We start from the raw sequence: 20,632 nt of genomic DNA, 5'->3' as shown, positions 1-20,632 counted from the left end.
TCTGCAATGATGCCAATAAAACTGATATAAAAATAAGAGAGGGGTGCTGGGTGGCTCAGTTGGTTAACCTTCTGACTCTGGATTTCTGCTCAGGTCATGGTCTCACAGTTCATGAGTTTGAGTCCCGCATTGGCCCCTGCAGAGCCTGCTTGGGATATTCTCTCTCTCTCTCTCTCTCTCTCTCTCTCTGTGCCCTTACCCTGCTCATTCTCTCTCTCGAAACAAACATTAAAAAAAAAGTAACTTAAGACAAATAAAAGTTGCATTGAAATTACTAATTATGACACAGATTTATTGAGTATTTCCAGCAATGCTTGGTCTTAAAGACAAAAAAACAATTCTGTCACTTAGTACGATTTAAACAAAAAACAATGACTCTTAAAATATACTTGATATAAGTATATTTTAACTACATTCAGAACGGGAAATAAATGGGCTACTGTTGACTAATTTAGTTGAGTATATTCTTCAACTGTATTAGCTAATTATTACCTATATAATGCTCAGAATATTAGTATGAAGGAAATGAAGAACAGCTTTGAAACCACAACAGTACTGGCATCGTCATACAGACCAACACTGGAAATACTGGCTGCTATATTTAATACTAGAGAAATTTTCAGGAAAGCTCAAAATCACCAACAATGGTTTGCAAAGAAAAACTTCTTGAAAAAATTAGTAATGATTATTAAACTTACTAGCCATGAAGATCACACACACTCACGTGTGTATAATCTGATCACTAAATTATTTATTAAAAATAAAAGCACTCATAGGGCTTCACACTGACAAGGACGTCCCCGTGACATAAAACTCCAAAAAGCTTAATAAAAATGAACAGGTCAGCCAATATAACATGCATAATAGATTAAAATATTTTTTAAGTTATCTTTTTTCAGCTTAAAGTTACTAAAACTATCCTTTTATTTATTAGCTTACTATTTACTTCACCCAAGCACTTATTGAATGCCTGCTTCTGAAAAACACAGATACATTCATTCTAAAAGAAAACCTACAGTTAAAAAGACATAAAATACAGGGGAGTGAATAAATTCCATATTAGGGAAGAAAACTAGAGTGTGCCGAATAGGGAGGTAATCAGTTTCAAAGTCTTAATTTAGAATGTTGGCATTAAATGTGGACTCAGTAAGTCCTTACCTATTGTGGGAGTGGAAAATCAGACCAGATAGAAAGTTTTTAAAGTTGAACTCTTCATAATCAAATTTTTGCAAAATGACACCTCTAACTTATGTTGAATATTATTTCACCATCACAGATAAGAAATTTCACACAGTTACATACCAAGTTCCTAACTTATCTGTAACCATAATAATTCAGAGGTTAGCAAACTAAAGGCCAAAGGGTAAATAGGCTGCTAGCTTAGGGGTTTTTTCAGAGTGCAGAGCATAGAGTGGATCTGATCCCTGGGCTATAGTTTGTCCACACTGTTTTAACTGATGGTCTCACCTGTACTCATTCCTAAAAAACCAGCCAATTTTCTTTGGAGACTGGGGAAACAAATTTTGCCAACTCTGTTACCTGTGGGGCTGGAACAGGCCCAAACACTTTTGGGTGTGGGGGCTTTTATTAGAGATCTTTTCCATTGTTTTTTTAATTGTAATTTTTACTACTTCACCTCTCAATTACAGACTTTGTAAAAACGGCAAGTTTAAATTACTTTAAAATGCGTTCGGTTAGTCATGAGGGCTACCAAACAGACGGCTCTGGCTAATAAGCAGGCACACTGCTGTCCCCGATCTGATTATAGAGCTGTCCAGTGTTATTTCCACCACCTACACTTCATCAGTATAGTGGGTAACTGGCCTGCTTTCTGCAGTTTATCAAACAACACTAACCATTTATTTTTCCAATTCTTTCAGCAGTTTTAGCCCCATGAAAGTACTTAATCAGATTCTAAAGGCAAGGCTTCATTTTGGGTTCTAGTAAGAACAAAACTATAGAGGGGCACCTGGGTGGCTCCGTCGGTTAAGCATCCGACTTCGACTCAGGCCACGATCTCACAATTTGTGGGTTTGAGCCTCACGTCGGGCTCCATGCTGACGGCTCAGAGTCTGGATCCTGCTTCGGATTCTGTATCTCCCTCTTTCTCTGCCCCTCCCCTGCTCACACTCTGTCTCTCTCAAAAATAAACATTAAAATTAAAAAGAAAAAGAAAAAGAAAAAGAAAAAGAAAAAGAAAAAGAAAAAGAAAAACTATAGGAAACTTTCAGAGTTTAAAAGGTATGGTCAACACATTTTGAATTAGTAGAGCTTCAATAGTAATATTAAAAAAGATGTTCTGCTAAATTTAAGATAAGTTTTTAATTGCTAGCTAAGTGGAATATCAATTAGAGGAATGTACCTTGGTAGTGAAGAGGAACAAAAGTTCCACTTACTGATGATGGAAAAAAACAACTCAAAACTTACTTTCACCTTTTACTTCAAACCTGGTTATAATGAGACATAATCAATTGAACAGTTTATGTTCAAATAATCACTTGAATAGTTTATTCATTATTTGTAAATTGGTCAGTTATAGTGAAATTTTACTATATTCTTTGATAAAGATATGCAATCTTTAAACCAAATGATGTTGAAATGTTTGATGTTTCCCTCACTATCAAAAAACTATTTGGAAGGGGAAAAATAACAATAGGTAAATACAGGTGATGGCACAATCATTGGATATAACAAAAGATACTTATAAGAAGAGATCCACAGACCCTTTACCCAGAGCATAAACTTAGAAACACAATCTGGGGAGGCCATTTAACCTAAGGTTGAAGTGAAGTCATGAGGTATCTGAACTCGAATCACAAACCAGGTACTCATCGGCTATGTGAAAGTAGCCAAGTTACTTAAACTCTGAATTTTTTTCTCATCTACTAAAAGGAAATAAAGATATAGTGTCTAAAACACATTAAGTATTCAATCAACGACAGTTACATTTGTGACTACAACTTACCCCTTTAAAATGTAAATTAATCACCAAACACATGATATAATTTCAGACCTAGTCCATATCTTAAGAGTATAAACTGCTGTTGGGATGTAATAGCTAAGGACACAGACTCAATTCTTTAATCTTTTACTTTCTGTGTCAGTGATCTCTCAGATCATATTTCTCTAACCCTGACTCTTTGGTGGTGAAATGGGAGTAACACCTGCTGGTCTTATCAGTTGTAAAGATTTTTAAAATCTACTCTGTTAACTACAAAGAGCTATATGGATATAAAGTATGGGAGCTTAAGCCTTTTACCTTTAGTTTTGTGTTTTTTGTTTTTTTTTTAATTTGGAAACTAAAATACAGAAAAGATGAAAAGATCTTCCTTAAAATTTTTAAATCATTTCTAATTATTATTCCTTAGCCTTATGAAATAGATCAATTGTTCTTCTAGTATCTCTAAGAAAATCTGAACAAGAGGTTCAAGATCACTGCTCTGACTTGAGACATTTTAATACAACTCAATTATAACCAGTCTTTCACTTATAGCAACCTAAGATCCATTTTAACTTTCCTTCCAAGAAAGAAGACTATAAATGTCTCATAAGTTCAATTAAAATGGAAAAGGCACAATTCACCAATAAAAGTACTTCTGTAAGGAGAAAAACAAAAACTTTTCCATTAAGAACCTGAGGTACTTCAAACTCCAGAAATCACTTCTGAATTAAAAAGTTAAGTGAAGGGGCACCTGGGTGGCTCAGTTGGTTAAGCGTCTGACTCCTGATTTTGGCTCAGGTCATGACCTCGAGGGTCATGTCTAGTACACTTTTAATGCTTATGTGTATTTTCTCCTAATACTTTAAAAAATATTATTGTGCTTTTCAAAAAGTATACTCTACACATATCTAATCATAAGGATGTCACAAAAAATGTTTTATACATGGTACCCAGTTAACCTAAATATTTCATCAACTGTAATTCTTTGTTCCTTAATTCTAGCAGATAACCCAATCCGTTCATTCAATACTTAATGCCTACTATGTGCTAGATACAATGCCAGTCATTGGAGACACAAACATGAACATGGTCTCTGACCTGGACCACTTCCCAGGTCTAGTGAGGAAGACACATGTACACTACAACTTGACAGGTACTATTATGGAAGTACAACCAAAGCAAAACTTTCTGGGAGAATGAGAAAAGAATCATGAAGGGATAGACATGAGTCTGTGTATGTCTGTGTATAAATCATATACACAAATACAAAACAGATCATAAAGGAAGATATTCAGAAAATACTTTTTCAGAAAATAATGAGTCCTATTTCCCCAAGCATATTAGATGGAGAAAGTTGACCAAAGATGAGGGAAATGGAGCAATTTTAAGGCCATTCATATAATAAACGTATCCACTGTTGTGAAGCTGTGGTTACTCTTTAACATGACAGTGCCACAATCAGACTTGGACTTTAAGAGGACTGCTGAGTGGCAATATAGAATTATTAGTTAGAAAATCATTCCAACAGGCAGAGATAATGCAAACTTTAAGGGCAGTTTTCAGAATAACAAAATTCAAAATATTTTTTACTTTCTTACTCTCCATGCCACTTCTCTGATAAACATGCTTAGGAATTTATTTCCCCATATATACAAGCAGACAAGCTCAAACTTCATTTTTCCAACTTATTCTTCAAATTTGTATGCATAAATTCCATGGCATCTGTAACAGTACCAGTTAAACCTGAATTTTCCAATCAACTTAATCATCAGAGTATTCTGAGGAACTTTAGAAGACTAATTTTAAGACCTGAAGGACGAACATTTACTTTCTAAATTACTATAAAAATTATCCCTTAAGAAACTGAGCACTAGAAAACAGAATACTCTCTCTACCACAGAAGGCCAACAACCTGTGTTAAAGTATCCCTAGGTTTGATACGAATTAGATCTAAGTATACAAAGCAATTTAAATCATTAGCCAAAAACATTAACCACTTTTCCAGATAAAAGATTCATTTTTGTTATTTATAATACTAAAGCCAGATGAAGGCATTTAATTTTAAAGATATATTACACATCTAACTGCAAAAATTTTTAATTAAACAATTACTCAGCTAGATCAGTGCAAGGAAATATAAATGCTTGCATAACTGTAATCTGTGAATAATTACTTGAGATATTTCACCAACAATTCTAGTTTTCACAAACCTGCTTTAAAAGGTCCATTTTAAAAAATTTTCTTTTACCTAGGTGTTATTATGAGTAACTTGAATTCTTGTACTCCTAAGATTAAATTGTGAAACTCCTAAGATTTCAGGTAATTTTCAATTTTTATCTCCAATAAACCCAGTTTTCAACATTCCAGTGTTAGTACTCTTTAAAAGGTAAATGTGTGCCCTGATTACTGATAATTATTTTTAGTATTACAGAAACATAATTGCTAAAACCTGTTCACTAGTACTGACTAGGAGAGGGAGGATAATACACCCTTACTGGCATCAAATTTTAAAACTTCTCTTTAAACAGCATATGAGGGGCGCCTGGGTGGCTCGGTCGGTTAAGCGGCCGACTTGGGCTCAGGTCATGATCTCATAGCCCATGAGTTCGAGCCCCGCGTCGGGCTCTGTGCTGACAGCTCAGAGCCTGGAGCCTGTTTCAGATTCTGTGTCTCCCTCTCTCTCACCCTCCCCCGTTCATGCTCTGTCTCTCTCTGTCTCAAAAATAAATAAATGTTAAAAAAAAAAATTTATAAAAAAAATAAACAGCATATGAATATACATTCAAATTATAGTAACAATTTAATATAAAACCTAAAACCTTCTATTTAAACACCACAAAACAAACCTTTGTAGGTATTTTTATCCCAACATAAGGAAACTTTTATGAGACAAACTTAAAATTGGGTTCACTACATAAATACCTTTAATTCTTAAAAAAATAATGGTTTTCTGAAACTTTGAAAGTTTTTTTTTTTACAAGTCCAATTTTATGCAGAATTCCAATATATAAAACAGACAAAAGAAGGAAGGGCACAGCTCTGGTTGCTGCATGGGTGGGATCACGGGTGCCCTTCCCTGGTTTTCCCTAGGCAGACCTGAAGCACCTCTGTGGAATGCCAAAAAAACCAATCCTCTAAGCCCCTGTGACAAATAAATTATACAAGATCTGTTACTAAGTAAAACAAGAGGATTCTTACTGGTTGTAATTTTCAAACATTTAACTTCCATTAAAACTCCTTGAAAACAGAGGCTGAACAAGTCAGTCAGAGGATCTTCATAACTGCATCCTTGCTTTAGAAAATCATTTTATTATAGTCGAGTATGAAATCAAGTAGCAAAAAAAATTCAAATATTTAAAATTTAAAATATCAAAAATTTATCTGATCACGAAGACCTTTTTGAGAAAATATCTACTATACCTCATAGTATCAGAATTTCTCAAAATAAGTTGGCAAACTCAAAAAAAGTTGGAAACACTGCCCTAAGAGATGTTAACCGAGATTACTGTATGGGCCCAAATATAATAGAATATCGTATATATTTCTTTTAAGCCTTGCACTACAATTCAAAACAAAGATCTTCTTCTATTTTCCGGTGATAGCATTCTTTGACAACCTTCAGGTGGAAAGTAAATATCTGTTATTGAGATCAGAAAGTTAGATTATTTAAGTATGAAATGAATTTTTTCATTCTTTTATGAGCAGCCAAACTTTCATAGATTTTATCACCCATTTTTATTTTCTCATTTATTTACTTCTTCCCAACATAAGCTAGGAATGTAGATCAACAGATAAGAGGGGGTGGTTAACAAGAAATGACCAAGAGGTAGATCAGATTGAACATAACCATGGCGCTCCACAGTCCTGAAAATAATCCTACATACCACAAATTGGGAACTACTTCTTTTCAAATTTTCCCTACAACTGTAAAGGTCTGCAATAATATTTGGTTCCTTATTCTTTTACAATGTAAACAAAATCTAGAGGTTAAGATTTCAAGGTACATTTTTCATCTACTGTTTTTTAAGCAAAACAACAAAGGCAGTCTTCATTCCAGAATATTCTCTCCCAAGACACTAGTTAACAATGAAAGTTTCTTTTTTAAATTTGTTGCTAGTGAGGACATATTTTTATTAATAAACAAATGGATGCAGATATGGTATACAGAGACCAAAGAATACTCTTGTTTTTCAATGCTGAAATCTAAATTATACCTGTTTACAAATTCACAGGATTATCTGTGAAAAATCCAAACATAAAAGACCCTCAAGAGTCACCAGTTATTTGATTTTATGAAATTCTCCAAGCCTATAACATAGAAGGTTAGCATCTTTATAAAGTCTTCTATTCCCTACGTTACCTAGTTGTATTAAAACTTTAATCACCAACAAAACTCAAATTGGAAAAGAAAACACTGTATTAACCAAAAATTTCAGGCATAAACTAGTCCTTTCCCACAAATGTGTAGCTAATTAAATCTTGTAATTTGCTTTGGCTATAAAGACATGGCAGCGACATTAGAAGGTTAAATTCTCTCAACGTTCAAAAAAAAATCTAACCACACCGCATACAAATAATGTCCATCTTCAAATCTTTGTATTTCGCACTCTAGTTTCAGCCAGGTAGAATTTCTAAAGAATTCTCCTGTACCACAAAGCTGCAACTGCTATTCACTATTATGCAGGCACACTAGATTAATACATGTTATGGTTAGCCTCATTCAATTAAGACATCTATTTGAAAAATCAATTAATACTAATGTAAGTTTAATTTCCTAAATATGGGACTGTCAGACTTACCTGATTTGTCTGGCTACTTAAGTATGGCTCAAAATCATCATCATTTACAGCATCTTTTTGATGAATCGAACCGTTTTGTACTGAAACTAAAAAATATGTTTATATTAGATGTGTGGTAATTACCTTTATGAAACTGACAGAATAACCTACAATTTTCAGTATTTTTCAACCAACTCAGAAAGTTATCCTGAGTTGTTCTTTTCATTAAAAAATCTTCTTAGAAATTTAACTTGATTTAGATACAAATATTTATGTGTCACCAAAAACTTACAAAGCTTGTATATACCCAAGATTACATAAACTATATACACCTCCCATTACCAAAAACATAATGTAAACACCCCAATATCAACATGGTAGTAAGCAATTAAATTGTTGGAAAGGTTCCCTAATATTATATTTGAATCTAAAATAACTTCAAATAGTGTTGTAGATCATAGAATCCTGAATGTTCTCTACCTTTGTTGGATCTTTATATTAGTCCAATAAAGGCAAATAAAGAACGAAATTAACTTTCTTTGTAAGTAAAGTCAGAGTAAATGTCTTAAAGAAAGTGGCTAAAGTTCACTGAAGCAGTTATCACAATGAATAAATTATAAAAAAATCTAAAGAAAAGGGGTCTTAATTCTAAACCAAAATATTATAAAGACTTTCACTTGGAAGCACAAATAAAGTTAAGACACTAAAGAGAACCATGGTTGTTCTTCCAACACATCAGAAAACCAGAGAATAGTTTATAATGCCTTATTTGTTCAGAGATCATTTCCAAAAATGCTCTATAAAACTGTCATTCTGACTGCTGTCTCAGAAGGCTTTTGAATACAGACTAGAAGAAGGTTCTGGGTTCCAATCCCAACTCTAACACTGAGAAGCTGAGTGATATCTAGTTAGTGACTCAGCCTCTCTAACTCTATCTCTCTATACAAAGAGGTTATTATTAGTACCTACCTCATTGGTCTGAGGATTCAATGACAGTATTCAATAATCTTGGATATTATTTGACATAAAATATTACAAGATCCAAATAAGACTAAAAATTCTTTAGGACCACATAAACAGAAGTTTTACAAGGCTAAAACTTGATATAATGACACTCTCTAAATATACTATTCTACTTCTGAAACACATGCGAGATGAAAAAAGCTGAAAGTTTCTAACGGATGTTGACTAATCCCTCAGAAACAACAACAAAAAAAACCCTGCAGTATGTGAAAATTTACTGCTTAAAAATACAGTGTCACAAAGTATTATAAATTAAAGCTGGGGGTATGGATTTAAGTTGTGTGTTTCTCTATAGCATCATTACATTTTGATTTACCCTAATTTTTCCAAAGAGTTTAGATAACCAAAAATGTAGTATTATAAGCTGACAGTGGCACGGGAGCAAAGATAGGTGAAATACCTTAGTTCTTTGCCACCCACTGAGTAGGGATGATCACTCAAAGAAATGATACTACTCTGTGAAGCCTTCAAAGTAGACCTCTTATGATGCTACACTGCCCTCAAATATCAAAAGAGCAACATGAAGGTCACCTTGATCCTGGCTCCACCGGGGTGGTTTAACTGTATTTGGTAAGGATTGCATTAGAGCCAAGGTTGAACTAAATATGCTCCCTAGAATTTAAACAGGTTAACAGCCACTAAAACCAAAAATAAAGAGGTGGTACCTTAGGTTATTTCTGCTGGGCTAATCATTTCAGCCCACAGGATTCTAACATACCTGTTCTCCTTTACCACCCCTTCATCGAAGGGGTCTGTCTAGTCTCTCTTGAAAAAAAAATCTTCACTACACTATTGGACTATTACACTAGTACGTACTATTATCTGACACAGCTACCCATTTCAAAATTACAACTATCTATTTCTTATATTCATTAGATTCTCAGAAATTTAGCCCATACTGCTCATATAGTAAACAAAAAAAAAAGTACCCCCTTAAAATCCATCTAAATGTATATTACAGTGCTATTCTTACTCATTTCCTCTGTTCTATTCTTTCTCTTCTAATTCTAAGATGCTGAGACTAAGAACAAAATATTCTCATGTACTAAGTAAATATACAGTCTGTGCGTAAGTGATGCATGAATATGTCTAAAAAGTCCTAAAAGATTATTCAAGGAGTACGTCAATCTAAGGAAAAAAATATTTAATCAAAAGTACTGCACAAATACTGACAAGCGATTTGCATTAAATTAGAATCTGAATAGGCTAGCCCTTGAGTTTCAAAACCATACCTTTCCTTAAGAAATTCAGCTGTCTTAAAGACTGTAGTTTTTGAACATTACTTAATGACAAACTAATGTCTTGGAACCTGAAAGCCATTAAATAGTAAAGAAATCCAAGCCAGTTCCATAGTCTGTACAAGTTCTTCAGGGAAAAAAGAACAGATGACTTACATGATTCTTCGCCTGTTTCCTCTGCTCTATGAAGCAGAGTCAAATCAAGATAGAACATGGGCCTTAGGAGCCAGGTGATTCTTTGCTCTGGTCCTGACTACATCAAGTTAGGAAAGTCAACAGATCTGTGCATCATGTTTTCCCACCTACAAAAACAGCGACAATACCATATACCCTCTATCTCCTTACAGGAATGTTTTGAGGATTAATAATAAAATGAAGCCTAAAATGACAATAAAGTGCTTAGCAATCATTTCCAGAGGGAGTGTGGGGAGAGGACACAAAAGAATACTGCATTTTCTACTACTTTTCTGAAACACTAAATAACAGCCAAATTCAACCTAATTCTTTTAACCTGCAGTTGTACCAAGCAATTCTGTCCCTCTGTTGGAAAGGGATGGGGGAGAGAGGAGGGCAAAGATAAACTCCTTTCCATGTACTGGTCTATTTTTACACTTAAGGCACAGGAGAAAGTTGGTAGCAAGACTACTAGGAGTATGGGATCTGACACTTTTATCTGTGGTGCCTGCGGGAAAAGGAGAGGTTCCCTTGTATCCTAGCAAGCAAAACTTCTACTTATTAATAAATAACAGTGATATCAATTTTAAATTACAGACCGATATAAGTAAATAAATAAATAAAGGACCAATAGTTAACTAGCCTTAAATTTCTACAAAGCTTCAGTACTACCCTAGCCACGTATAATAAAAGAGTTCTAATATTTAGTATAAAGAAAATCTATTAACTAAAAAGAACTCAAACTTCCAAAAAAAGTACACCCAGAATTACAACGTATACTATGAAAGCATTTTTGCCTTACAAAGAGATTGATACAGAATTCCTTTCACATTTTAGCTGTTAGTGCATATCCTTAAGGATATGCAGGGAAAAAAGCCTTAGAAAATCAAAAACACTGCAGACAGGTGTTAGGCTAACACTGTCAAATGAAGATAATTCAGAAAAGAAATACAGCATCTCTGAAATTATATTAAGTCAACTGAAGAGGATTCTGCTTTCAGAACTCTGACAACTCCTCAGCAACATATATTTTTTCTGTTTGAGAAGTTCTGAATTCAAGTTTAGTACTCATATTCTTAAACCACTCAGGCTGTAGTTCAAGAAAAATAACTTTGCTTTCTGCTTCACAAAAGTAAACAGAATAACTGTAAAACACTTTTACTAGCTTGAAAACCAAGTCAGCTAAGGCACAGGAGTTTTTCTCAAACACACACATAGCTACTTGTATCAGTTCACTGGAATGCTGCCTTCGCCTTGTAATTCTCCCTGCAGGGGCATAAAAATACAAGTAATGTATATGTGTATTTGTGCACTTGCGGCATGTACCATTTTAAAGCATCTTAAATGATTACCAATACTTTTAGGCCAGTAGAGTTTTTCCCTCCTGCCATGTCTTAGAAGAAGTCTCCCTGCACCTTAAAAATAGATGAGGTGAGGCAGGTGAAAAGAAATCCAGCAAATAAAATGGCCACCAGAGCAGTGGACTCCCGTCCGTAATTGTCATTCCTCATAACATACAATAGGATTTACAGCTAGAATTACCACTTTCGTTTTATAGATAGAAGGGGAAATTCTGACCAAAAGGTGCAATGTGTTCAAGCTCACTTGGCAAGTCAGTAGCCACAGGAAGTATTAGAACACAGGTCTCCTAGTGATCCCAGTCCATTGTTCTATCCATGGATAAAACTATGAACGGGACAATAAGGGTGAAAAAAAGAAAATTTCTTAGAATAAAGAGCTATCCAAATAAATACTTTTGTGTGTCTAAATACATCTAAAAGAGGTTACATGGATGGATCAAAAAAATTTTAATAACCAAAAAATATTTATAGTCAATAAGCAATAGTGTCATAGGTAATTTACAACTATAACATCAAAGATACCACCTAAGTGAAATGACTATATCACAGATTAGTTCAGTAATGGCTTACAATGCTGTAGATGCTTTATGTTGTTTTGTTAAACAAGTATGTACTTCATTGAACTTGCATACTTACCTTAGAGCAGGTAACACAAAACACTTAGCATTTCAAATAGCCTTGCAAAGTGCCACCTCCCCACAGATCTAGGATAAAATAATTTATGCTAGGCAATAATGACCACAGATTTCATATATCTCCAAGTCTATATACTTCCTCATGAGCAGACTAGCAAAAAAAAAAAAAATTAATGGATCATTCTTTTCAAATTTACAAATGAATATTTTAAAACATTTAAAATAAACAACATCGAATTGAAGTTTATGCTTACAACAGAAAATAATTCTAAAATTAAAATTTTACCTCTAAAAATTAAAAACTGAAATTTCTAAATACGTACATACTCCCCCAAAATACATCCTTAATCAAAAGAAATTCATGGTAAATTCATGGTATCTGATACAGTGCCATTCATCTGGTATGTACAAATTCTCAAATAAAATGCACTACAACTCAAAGAAAATTAACTGAGCTGGGTACTCAAAACCTATTCTTTTCGAATTTGCAAAGGCAAATAAAAACGCTAAGAGTATAAAGAGCACCAATAAAGACTGTGAACTTGTATCTCAAAAGCTACTGTACATCTTATTTTTTAGGTAATACCATACTACTGAAATAAAAAACAGGAAACATAATTCTATTTAGTCTGATATCAGGCCCTATTACAAAATGTTATAAATATGTAATTCACTGTAATGTTAATTGGCACTGTCCCAAGAAAGCAGTTATTGTTCTATACTTACTAATGTCACATGATTAATGTCATAATGTTTCAGTCAGTTGACTGTATTTTCCATATTAAGAGGCACAAAATACACTTATTTTTTTTAATGCTTTACTTTCAATAGTACTTTTTTTTTTTCAAAGACTAAATCATATCACCGTAGCAGAAACCTCACAAACTATTTCCTTCTCAGTCCTTTCTAAAATACCAGCTTGAGTCACACCTTGCCACCAGGACTGCGCCTGTTCAGTTTTGATCTCTCTGGTGTTACTGCCTCATTGCAACTGACTTCAGTAGAACCAGTGATTAACAGTACAATTTTCACTAACGTGACATGGAATACAACTTGAGTTGCATTCTCCAGTGTAACCTAGCAATGTCGAACAACATGTCCACTTATCTGCACACATTTGTAGAAATTTTTGTGGCAGAAGTTACATAATACAGATAAATTGCAAAATTAAAGACATGTCACCACATTCCTAGTCCCTCCTTAACTGAGATACAACTAAGAAAACTGTTTCTCCTGCCACTCTGGTTTCTATGAAAGTGGCTTCAAAGCAAGGGAACCACAGAAGTTTGGGACAGCATTTCGCTGCTTTAGCCATGATGAATATTTCTCTAAACCTACATTTCAAAACACACAAACCAACCAACCCCCCAAAATGGTGCAAAAAGGCCCTCTCAAAGTTTAGAAGTCACATCGAACCAACATTAAGAAATAAGAGAAAAATATTCAAACTCACCTTTATTTCCTTGCCCTTTAGGTCTCTGCGCAGCAAGACGGAAGGTGTGATAATGAGAAGAAAAAAGAGAGAGAAAGTGTGTTAATCAAAGACATTATCAAAGACAAGTTATTTTCAACAATCCGCGTAGGAGGAAAACCCACCACATCCTCCATAGCCTCCAATTTCCCAACCACCCCCGGTCTTTAAACCTCCCACCCGCCACTCAAAACCCGTCTCCCAGACCTCGCCTGGTCTCAGCCCCACGTCGGCCGCCCTCAGATGTGCCCTAAGGCCCCCTAGGAGCGGTCCTTCCCCCACCCACCGCGGCCCCGCGGCCTCCCGCCTCGGCCGCAGGCTCGGGGGCAGGGCGCACGCCCCGGCCCGGGCGGCAAGACCGCAGCAACTTGAGCCCAGAGCACCGTTATGGGGCCGGCAGCGGCGGCGACGGGGAGGAGCCCGAGCCCCACGCGAGGGTGGAGCTCCGGGGCTCGGGCCTTCGCCGAGCCTGAGGCCTCTGCTCCCTCACCTGATCCACGCTAGTGGCTGACATTCTTCACCGCAACCCGAGAGCTGCTGCTGCCGCCGCCGCCGCCGCCGCCGCCGCCGCCGCCGCCGCCGCCGCCGCCTGGGCCTCTCCCCGTGCACTCACAGCAGTTGGCTGCCGCCCTCGGCCGAGTGACTGATCCAGCCGCCGCCGCTGCCGCCGCTCGCCGAGAAGCCAGAAAGACGGCCTCGCGCTCGGGGGTCCGTGGAGGGGGCCCTTCTGCTCGGCGTGCAGGCTGCTCTTCCCCCTCTCGCTCTCCGCTCCTCGGGTCCACAATGGCGGACAGACTCCCTAGTCTCACTTCCGCTCCGAGCCTCCCTGACCTTCCGCTCTCCACTCTGACGTCCCTGCTCACCTCGCTCTTCCTCCCCCACCCACCCGCCCGCTACCGACCTTGGCTCCGCCTGCGCGTCGCCACGTCACCGGAGACGGGGACCGCGGGTCGGCCCCTGGACGCATGCGCCGGGGAGGCAGTGCGCCTGTGCGGCCGCGAGCGCCACCTTCCAGGGTCGTTTCTGCGGCTTCTTTTGGTCGGGCTCGCATGCTGCGGGGCGCGCGGCGGGCGGCTGTAGCGGGAAGCCGGCCGGAATGGGAAGCCAGCGCACTCTGGGCAGGAAGTGCGGCTGCCAGGGATTGCGGAGCCGGGCCGGAGGCGCAGGGCCGGCGGCGCCCTCCTTATGACGGAGAGGACGTTGGTGGGTTGCAGCGTCGCAGCCACCGCCGCACCGCCCCGGGTGCGCGAGCAGCGGTGGCAGGGCCTCCGCCAGAGCCTCCTGAGGCCATCCACGGCCACGTGGGCGGCTGGGTGAGTCAACCACCCTCGGGACAGAGTTGCTGGGCCTTCCGCAAGAGTTCGCACGTGCAGCGAAAGTGGCCAGGTCAGAGCTCTGGGCACTAACACTTAAAAGCAAATAGGAGGTGCGCCGGCAAGGGTTGGTTCTCACCAAAACCCAGGCACATGCTCAGAATAACTCACAATGCTTCCCTAACCTCTGGAGTCAAATTTACCACCCAATTCCTACACTTGTGTTCCCCTCCCCTAATGTTAAGTTGATTTTGTCGAAGAAGTTACCTCGGCAAAGGTACGCATAGTTATGCGAAGCTTTTCAGTCGAAAAGTTAATTTCAAAAGAAACTGGTAAAGTGACTCTTTTGCAAATTGGCAAAACGAAAGTAGCCGATTTGCAAGATTTTGAAACTTATGTTGAAATAATGTCTTTCCAGTAAAGACAAAGATTTCTTGCCTAACAGATATAATGCGGACTCTAAAAAAAGAAATAATTTAGATTAGTAAATTCTTTCTTTATTTAAACGCCGTCAAGTAAGTGATAATTGAGAAAGTATGAAATTGTTGAATGATAGGATTCATTTTGTGTTTTACACTACGACGTATTTTAGAAGCACTGAGAAACAGAACTGGAACTTATCTTGAGAGTTTACTGCTTCTTGTAAATCACCAAGAGGCATTTTTCATATCAGGTCAGCTTCCCATGCTCTCTTATTTTGCCACAGGTCCCAGGGACTCAGGTGGAATTTCAGCTCAGGTTGATCACTCTTGCCACTTCCCAAGACTTCTCCCACCCAATTACTCTTCTCAATCTGCGGTGTACCCATTCTTCATTCCCATACAGAACTTTATTGCGTGCAAGAGTTTGCTGCTACATGCTATGAGGGGGGAAAGAATATACAAGAGGAAGCTTGTGAAATCTTACAGGCCTTGTCCTTAATTATCTTTGTTGAAAACAATGGCTTTGGAATCCAACCCACTGGAGTTTGAATTCTCACTGGGCTAGAATTAGTTGCATAACCTTGGGAAAGTTACTGAAACTTTCAAAGACTTAGTTTCCTAATAAATAAAGTAAGGTCAGATATGTACAATTCCTGGCAAAGAGTGAGCTTCCAACAAGCATGGCCAGTTTCAGATTCCTTTGCTAAACAATTACCAGAATGGTGGGAATAGCTTACGTTCATTGAGTGAATGTTCATTTATGTCAGGCACTGTAATTATTTAAATTACAGTTCTGTTGCAAAAACTAGCACACAGTAGGTTAAGAAACAGAATAACACAGCTAGTCACTGGGAGCCAGGATTTGAACACAGGCAGTCTGGCTCCAGAGCTTGTGCTCTAGCCACCATAAAATACTGCCTAATGACATGATGTTGCGTGAGCTTTCTGTTCTCTTTCTGCTCTTCAACAGTCTCCTTCCTTGCTTATTGTGCTTCCTAGCACTGAGGTCTGAACTTGCAGAATGGAGTGGTAACTACCATGAAATATAAGCCCATTTAATTTAGTATTAAATATTATTGTTTGAAGTACTTCAAGGGACTACCTTAAATCATCTCTTCCAGAAGTATGCAGATGAAATTTTCAAAAATTTTTGGAAAATGCTGCTCTAGAGTTTAGATTCTAGACAAAATTTGACTTTTCTACAGGGCTACCAGTATATATCAGGCTCTTGGTAAACAAAACACTATTCAAAGCTTGGAAAGGAGTGGGTAGGTTAGGGTTCAGCCCCCATTTACCCGTCGGCCATCCCGGTGCCTTATCCAGTAGACTTCTACTTCTCTATAACTCTAAGCGATGGCCCTGCATTTCTGCATGACTTTTTCTATCAGTTCAAATTAGGTTCAGCTGCAGGTGACATCAAGTCCCAAATAATAAGAACTTAAGCTAGAGGTCTGTTTTTCTCATATATATATATATATATATATACACACACACACACACACACACACACACACGCATATGTATGTGTGTAAATATATGTATATATATGTATGTGTGTATATATACATATGTGTGTGTGTGTGTATACATATAAATCTGGACATTGTCAGTCCAGGGCTTGGGCTGTTGTCACAGTGTTAGGTATCCAGACTCCTAGCCTGTTGGTCCACCGTCCTCACAATAACACTGTGATCCAAGATGGCTGCTCAACTTCCAGGCATCATATATTCCTACCAACAGAAAGCAAGGTGAAGAAAAGCATGTCTCTCTCCTTCATGGACATTTTGAGAAATTGCATTTCCTACTTCTGTCTACCTCCTACTATCTAGAACAGTCTTATGAAAACACCTAGTTGAAGGAAACTTGGAAAACATTCTGGGTAGCCATGTGTCAGAGAGTTTACTACCAAGGAAGAAGGGGATGGTAGGTCATGGGAGATAACTAGTTAATACCAAACTGTGTGCATAATTACCCAGATTGACTTCCTTAGCTCGTACTAGAGTGTTGATTTGAGGGTTACAAATAAATTTTAACTGAGTAGGCATTTGCAAGTACAGAAACACAAGAATAATAAGAATCAATTGTATTTAAAGTGACAAGTATAGGGGTGCCTGGGTGGCTCAGTCAGTTAAGCATCCACCTCTTTATTTCAGCTCAGGTCATGATCTCACAGTTAGGAGATTGAACCCTGTGTCGGGCTCTGCACTGACAGCACGGAGCTTGTTTGGGATTCTCTCTCTCTCTCTCTCTCTCTCTCTCTTTCAAAATAAATAAACTATATATATATATATATATATATATATATATACACACATATATATACAAATAAATAAACTTATAAACAAATAAACATATATATATAAACAAAGTGACAAGTATAGTGATTGACACAGTGTAAATAATAATTAAGAGTTCCTTTCCCTTGCAGGTACATACTATGATATTGACTTGTTAAAATTTTATATGAGTACTGTGGTTCTCTAAGTTAAATATATTAAAAAGCAATGTGCAGATTAAATATGTCATACGTAGTTGATTAAAAGTCTTGGTTGAATCATAGAATGTCAGATACAACTTTCTAGCCTATGAGAAAATCAGATTTAGCTTAAATGTTTTAAAATTAGAACATTTTTCCAAAACACAAACAATCCAATTAAAAGATAGCCAGAGGACCAAAATAGACATTTTTCCAAAGGAGATAAAGACATGTCCAACAGACGCATGAAAAGATGCTCGACGTCACTCATCAGGGAAATGCAAATCAAAACCACAATGAGATATCACCTTATACCTGTCAGAAGGGCTAAAATTGAAAAAAGGAGAAATAACTGTTGACAAGGTGTGGAGAAAAAGGAACCCTCATACACTGTTGGTGAGAATATAAATTGGGGTAGCCACTGTGGAAAACAGTATGGAAGTTGCTCAAAAATTTAAAAATAGAACTACCATATGATCCACTACTGGGTTTTTACCCAAAGAAAATGAAGACACTAATTCAAAAAGACATACACACCCCTGTATTTATTTTAACATTATTTAAAATAGCCAAGATATAGAACTAACCTAAGTGTCCATCAATAGATAAATGCATAAAGAAGATGTGATACATACACACAAAAATACATGGGAATATTATGCAATTATTAAAAAGGCTAGATCAGGCCATTTGCAACAACATGGATGGATCTAGAGGGTATAATGCTAAGTGAAATAAGTCAGACTGAGAAACACAAATACGTGATTTCACTCATGTGGGATCTGAAAAAAAAAATGAATAAATGAAAAGAATCAGATCTATAAATACAGCGAACAAACTGGTGGTTGCCAGAGGGGAAGAGGGTAGAAGATGGGCAAAATGGGTGAAGGGGAGTGGTAGATACAGGCTTCCAGTTATGGAATGAACAAGTCAAAGGAATAAAAGGCACAGCATAAGGAATATAGTCAATGATATTGTAGTAGCATTGTGTGATGATAGATGGTAGTTATGCTTGTAGGGATAGTAAGATGTATAAACTTGTTAAATCACTGTGTTGTATACCTGAAACTAATGTAACATTGCACATTAATTATACTTAAATTAAAAATTTAAAAAAATAAAACTACAACACTTTTGTCAATACTAAATCCACCATAAGCTCAAAGACTGACTACGTGTTATTAAAAGGGATTTGTACTTCCTGGAATTTCACATAGATATCAAATAAAAGATTTTAAAAGGAAAAAGATTCATTTTTAATGTGAAAATGTTGAAGAATTCCAGTTTTGCTTATAAGTGTTTTTTTAATTGGAAACTTCAAATGGAAAATTTTCATATTTCTGGTAAATCTAACAATTAAATTAGATTTGGATTGAAAAGAGTATAAAAGGACAATACTTGTAAATGTCATTCAAAAGTCAGAGTGGTACAGTCAAACTTCTGACTTCGATGCAGGTCATGATCTCATCATCCATGAGTTCGAGCCCACAGCTCTGTGCTAACAGCTCAGAGCCTGGAGCCTGATTTGGATTCTGTGTCTCCCTCTCTCTCTGCCCCTCCCCCACTCACTCTGTCTCTCTGTCTCTCAAAAATGAATAAAAAAAAATTTTTTTAATCAGAAATGTAACTGGGTTTTTAAAACAATGAATATGTTAATTAAATCTTGTTTAATAATATTGAGTGTATAAATCTCCTGAAACTGACCAAAGACCTCTTCTTTATAAAAATAATACTGTTTCTTATTGACAAATACTGAATGCTTTCTATGATTGTAGCACATTGTGAGGCATTTTGGGGGAAATGCAAAAAAGACATGAATCTTATACTCAAGAGAGCTTGTCTAGTTACAAAGATAAAATATGCCACAATAATACTTAGTTCAGTAGTGATTTACAGTTTGTGATTTACATTCCTTTTTTCTTCTTTTTTTTTTTTGGAGAGAGAACATGCACATGCGCAAGCAGGGGGAAGGGGTAGAGAGACAGAGAAAATCTCAAGCAGGCTCCACATTCAGCAGGGAGCCCGACCCACAGCTTGATCCCATGACCCTGGGATCATGACCTGATCTGAAACCAACAGTCGGATGCTCATTCAACTGAGCCACCCAGGCACCCCTGTAATTTACATTCATATGTGGGGCATAACCTCAGTCCTCTGAGGTAGGATAGGTAGTATATAATTCATTTGCAAAAGAAGAAATTTAGACTTAAGTCGTAATAGTAAGTGATAAAATGATTCAGCTGGAATTAGAACATAGTTTTTCAGATGGTTACGCCAGTTTTCGGAACAAGTTTAAGGCGATTTTTTGGAAAGGCCTCTGCTTTTTCCAAAATAATAAAATTCACGAGCTGAGTGCCATTGGAGTATTATGAGAGCAGCAGATGTTAGGAAGTGAGCTTTGAGTGGGTAGCATTTACGTGGACAGTGAAGAGGAAAAATGTAGATGGTGGGAGCATGGAAGCAATAACTCATCACTGGTATAATGGAGAGGTGGAGAACAAGAACCCTGGAATTTGCTGACTTATAGAGAAGTACTGATTCTCTCCAACTGACCTTAATAGGACTCTTGCTCCTTCATCTACCCCACCCCCAATAGTGCAATGGGACTAGACAAGAGAGTTCTCTCCCAGGCCAATGAGATGAGTTACCACTGATTTCAGCCCAGCAGGTTGCATGTGGAAATAAAGTAGCTGCCCCCCCCCCACCACCACTCCAAACCAAAGCGCTCACCTCTCCCTTATGGGTATGGCTGCTCACTGCTCTCAGGCTGCATTTGTGACAGTTTTAGAGAAGAAAAGGA

At 37.3% G+C, this 20,632-nt stretch overlaps 2 protein-coding genes across 11 annotated transcripts in view; one reads left to right on the top strand and one right to left on the bottom strand.

The window, feature by feature from the left end:
- The window catches only part of YTHDF3 (YTH N6-methyladenosine RNA binding protein 3), a 39,934-nt gene extending 25,524 nt beyond the window's left edge, over positions 1–14,410 (bottom strand). For 2 of the 9 annotated variants that reach the window (XR_006198079.1, XM_042923157.1), the window contains exons 1-2: positions 10,137–12,144; positions 7,741–7,826 (exon numbers count right to left, since the gene is read on the bottom strand). Coding sequence is in view for 6 of the 9 variants with exons in the window: in XM_042923157.1 (XP_042779091.1) it covers positions 7,741–7,826; positions 10,137–10,194 (144 nt within the window). In the remaining 3 variants the exon portion in view is untranslated. The other 7 variants (XM_042923152.1, XM_042923155.1, XM_042923160.1 and 4 more) reach the window with 7 other exon arrangements.
- A 117-nt stretch (positions 14,411–14,527) lies between these two features.
- The window catches only part of LOC122210686, a 40,350-nt gene continuing 34,245 nt past the window's right edge, over positions 14,528–20,632 (top strand). For both annotated transcript variants that reach the window (XM_042923497.1, XM_042923496.1), the window contains exon 1: positions 14,528–15,007. In XM_042923497.1, the coding sequence (XP_042779431.1) occupies positions 14,587–15,007 (421 nt within the window). In that variant the 5' untranslated portion in view covers positions 14,528–14,586. The remainder of the gene's footprint in view (positions 15,008–20,632) is intronic.

This window comes from Panthera leo, chromosome F2 (assembly GCF_018350215.1).
Source record: "Panthera leo isolate Ple1 chromosome F2, P.leo_Ple1_pat1.1, whole genome shotgun sequence".
NCBI lineage: Eukaryota > Metazoa > Chordata > Mammalia > Carnivora > Felidae > Panthera > Panthera leo.
This window is presented reverse-complemented; position numbering and strand designations above follow the sequence as displayed.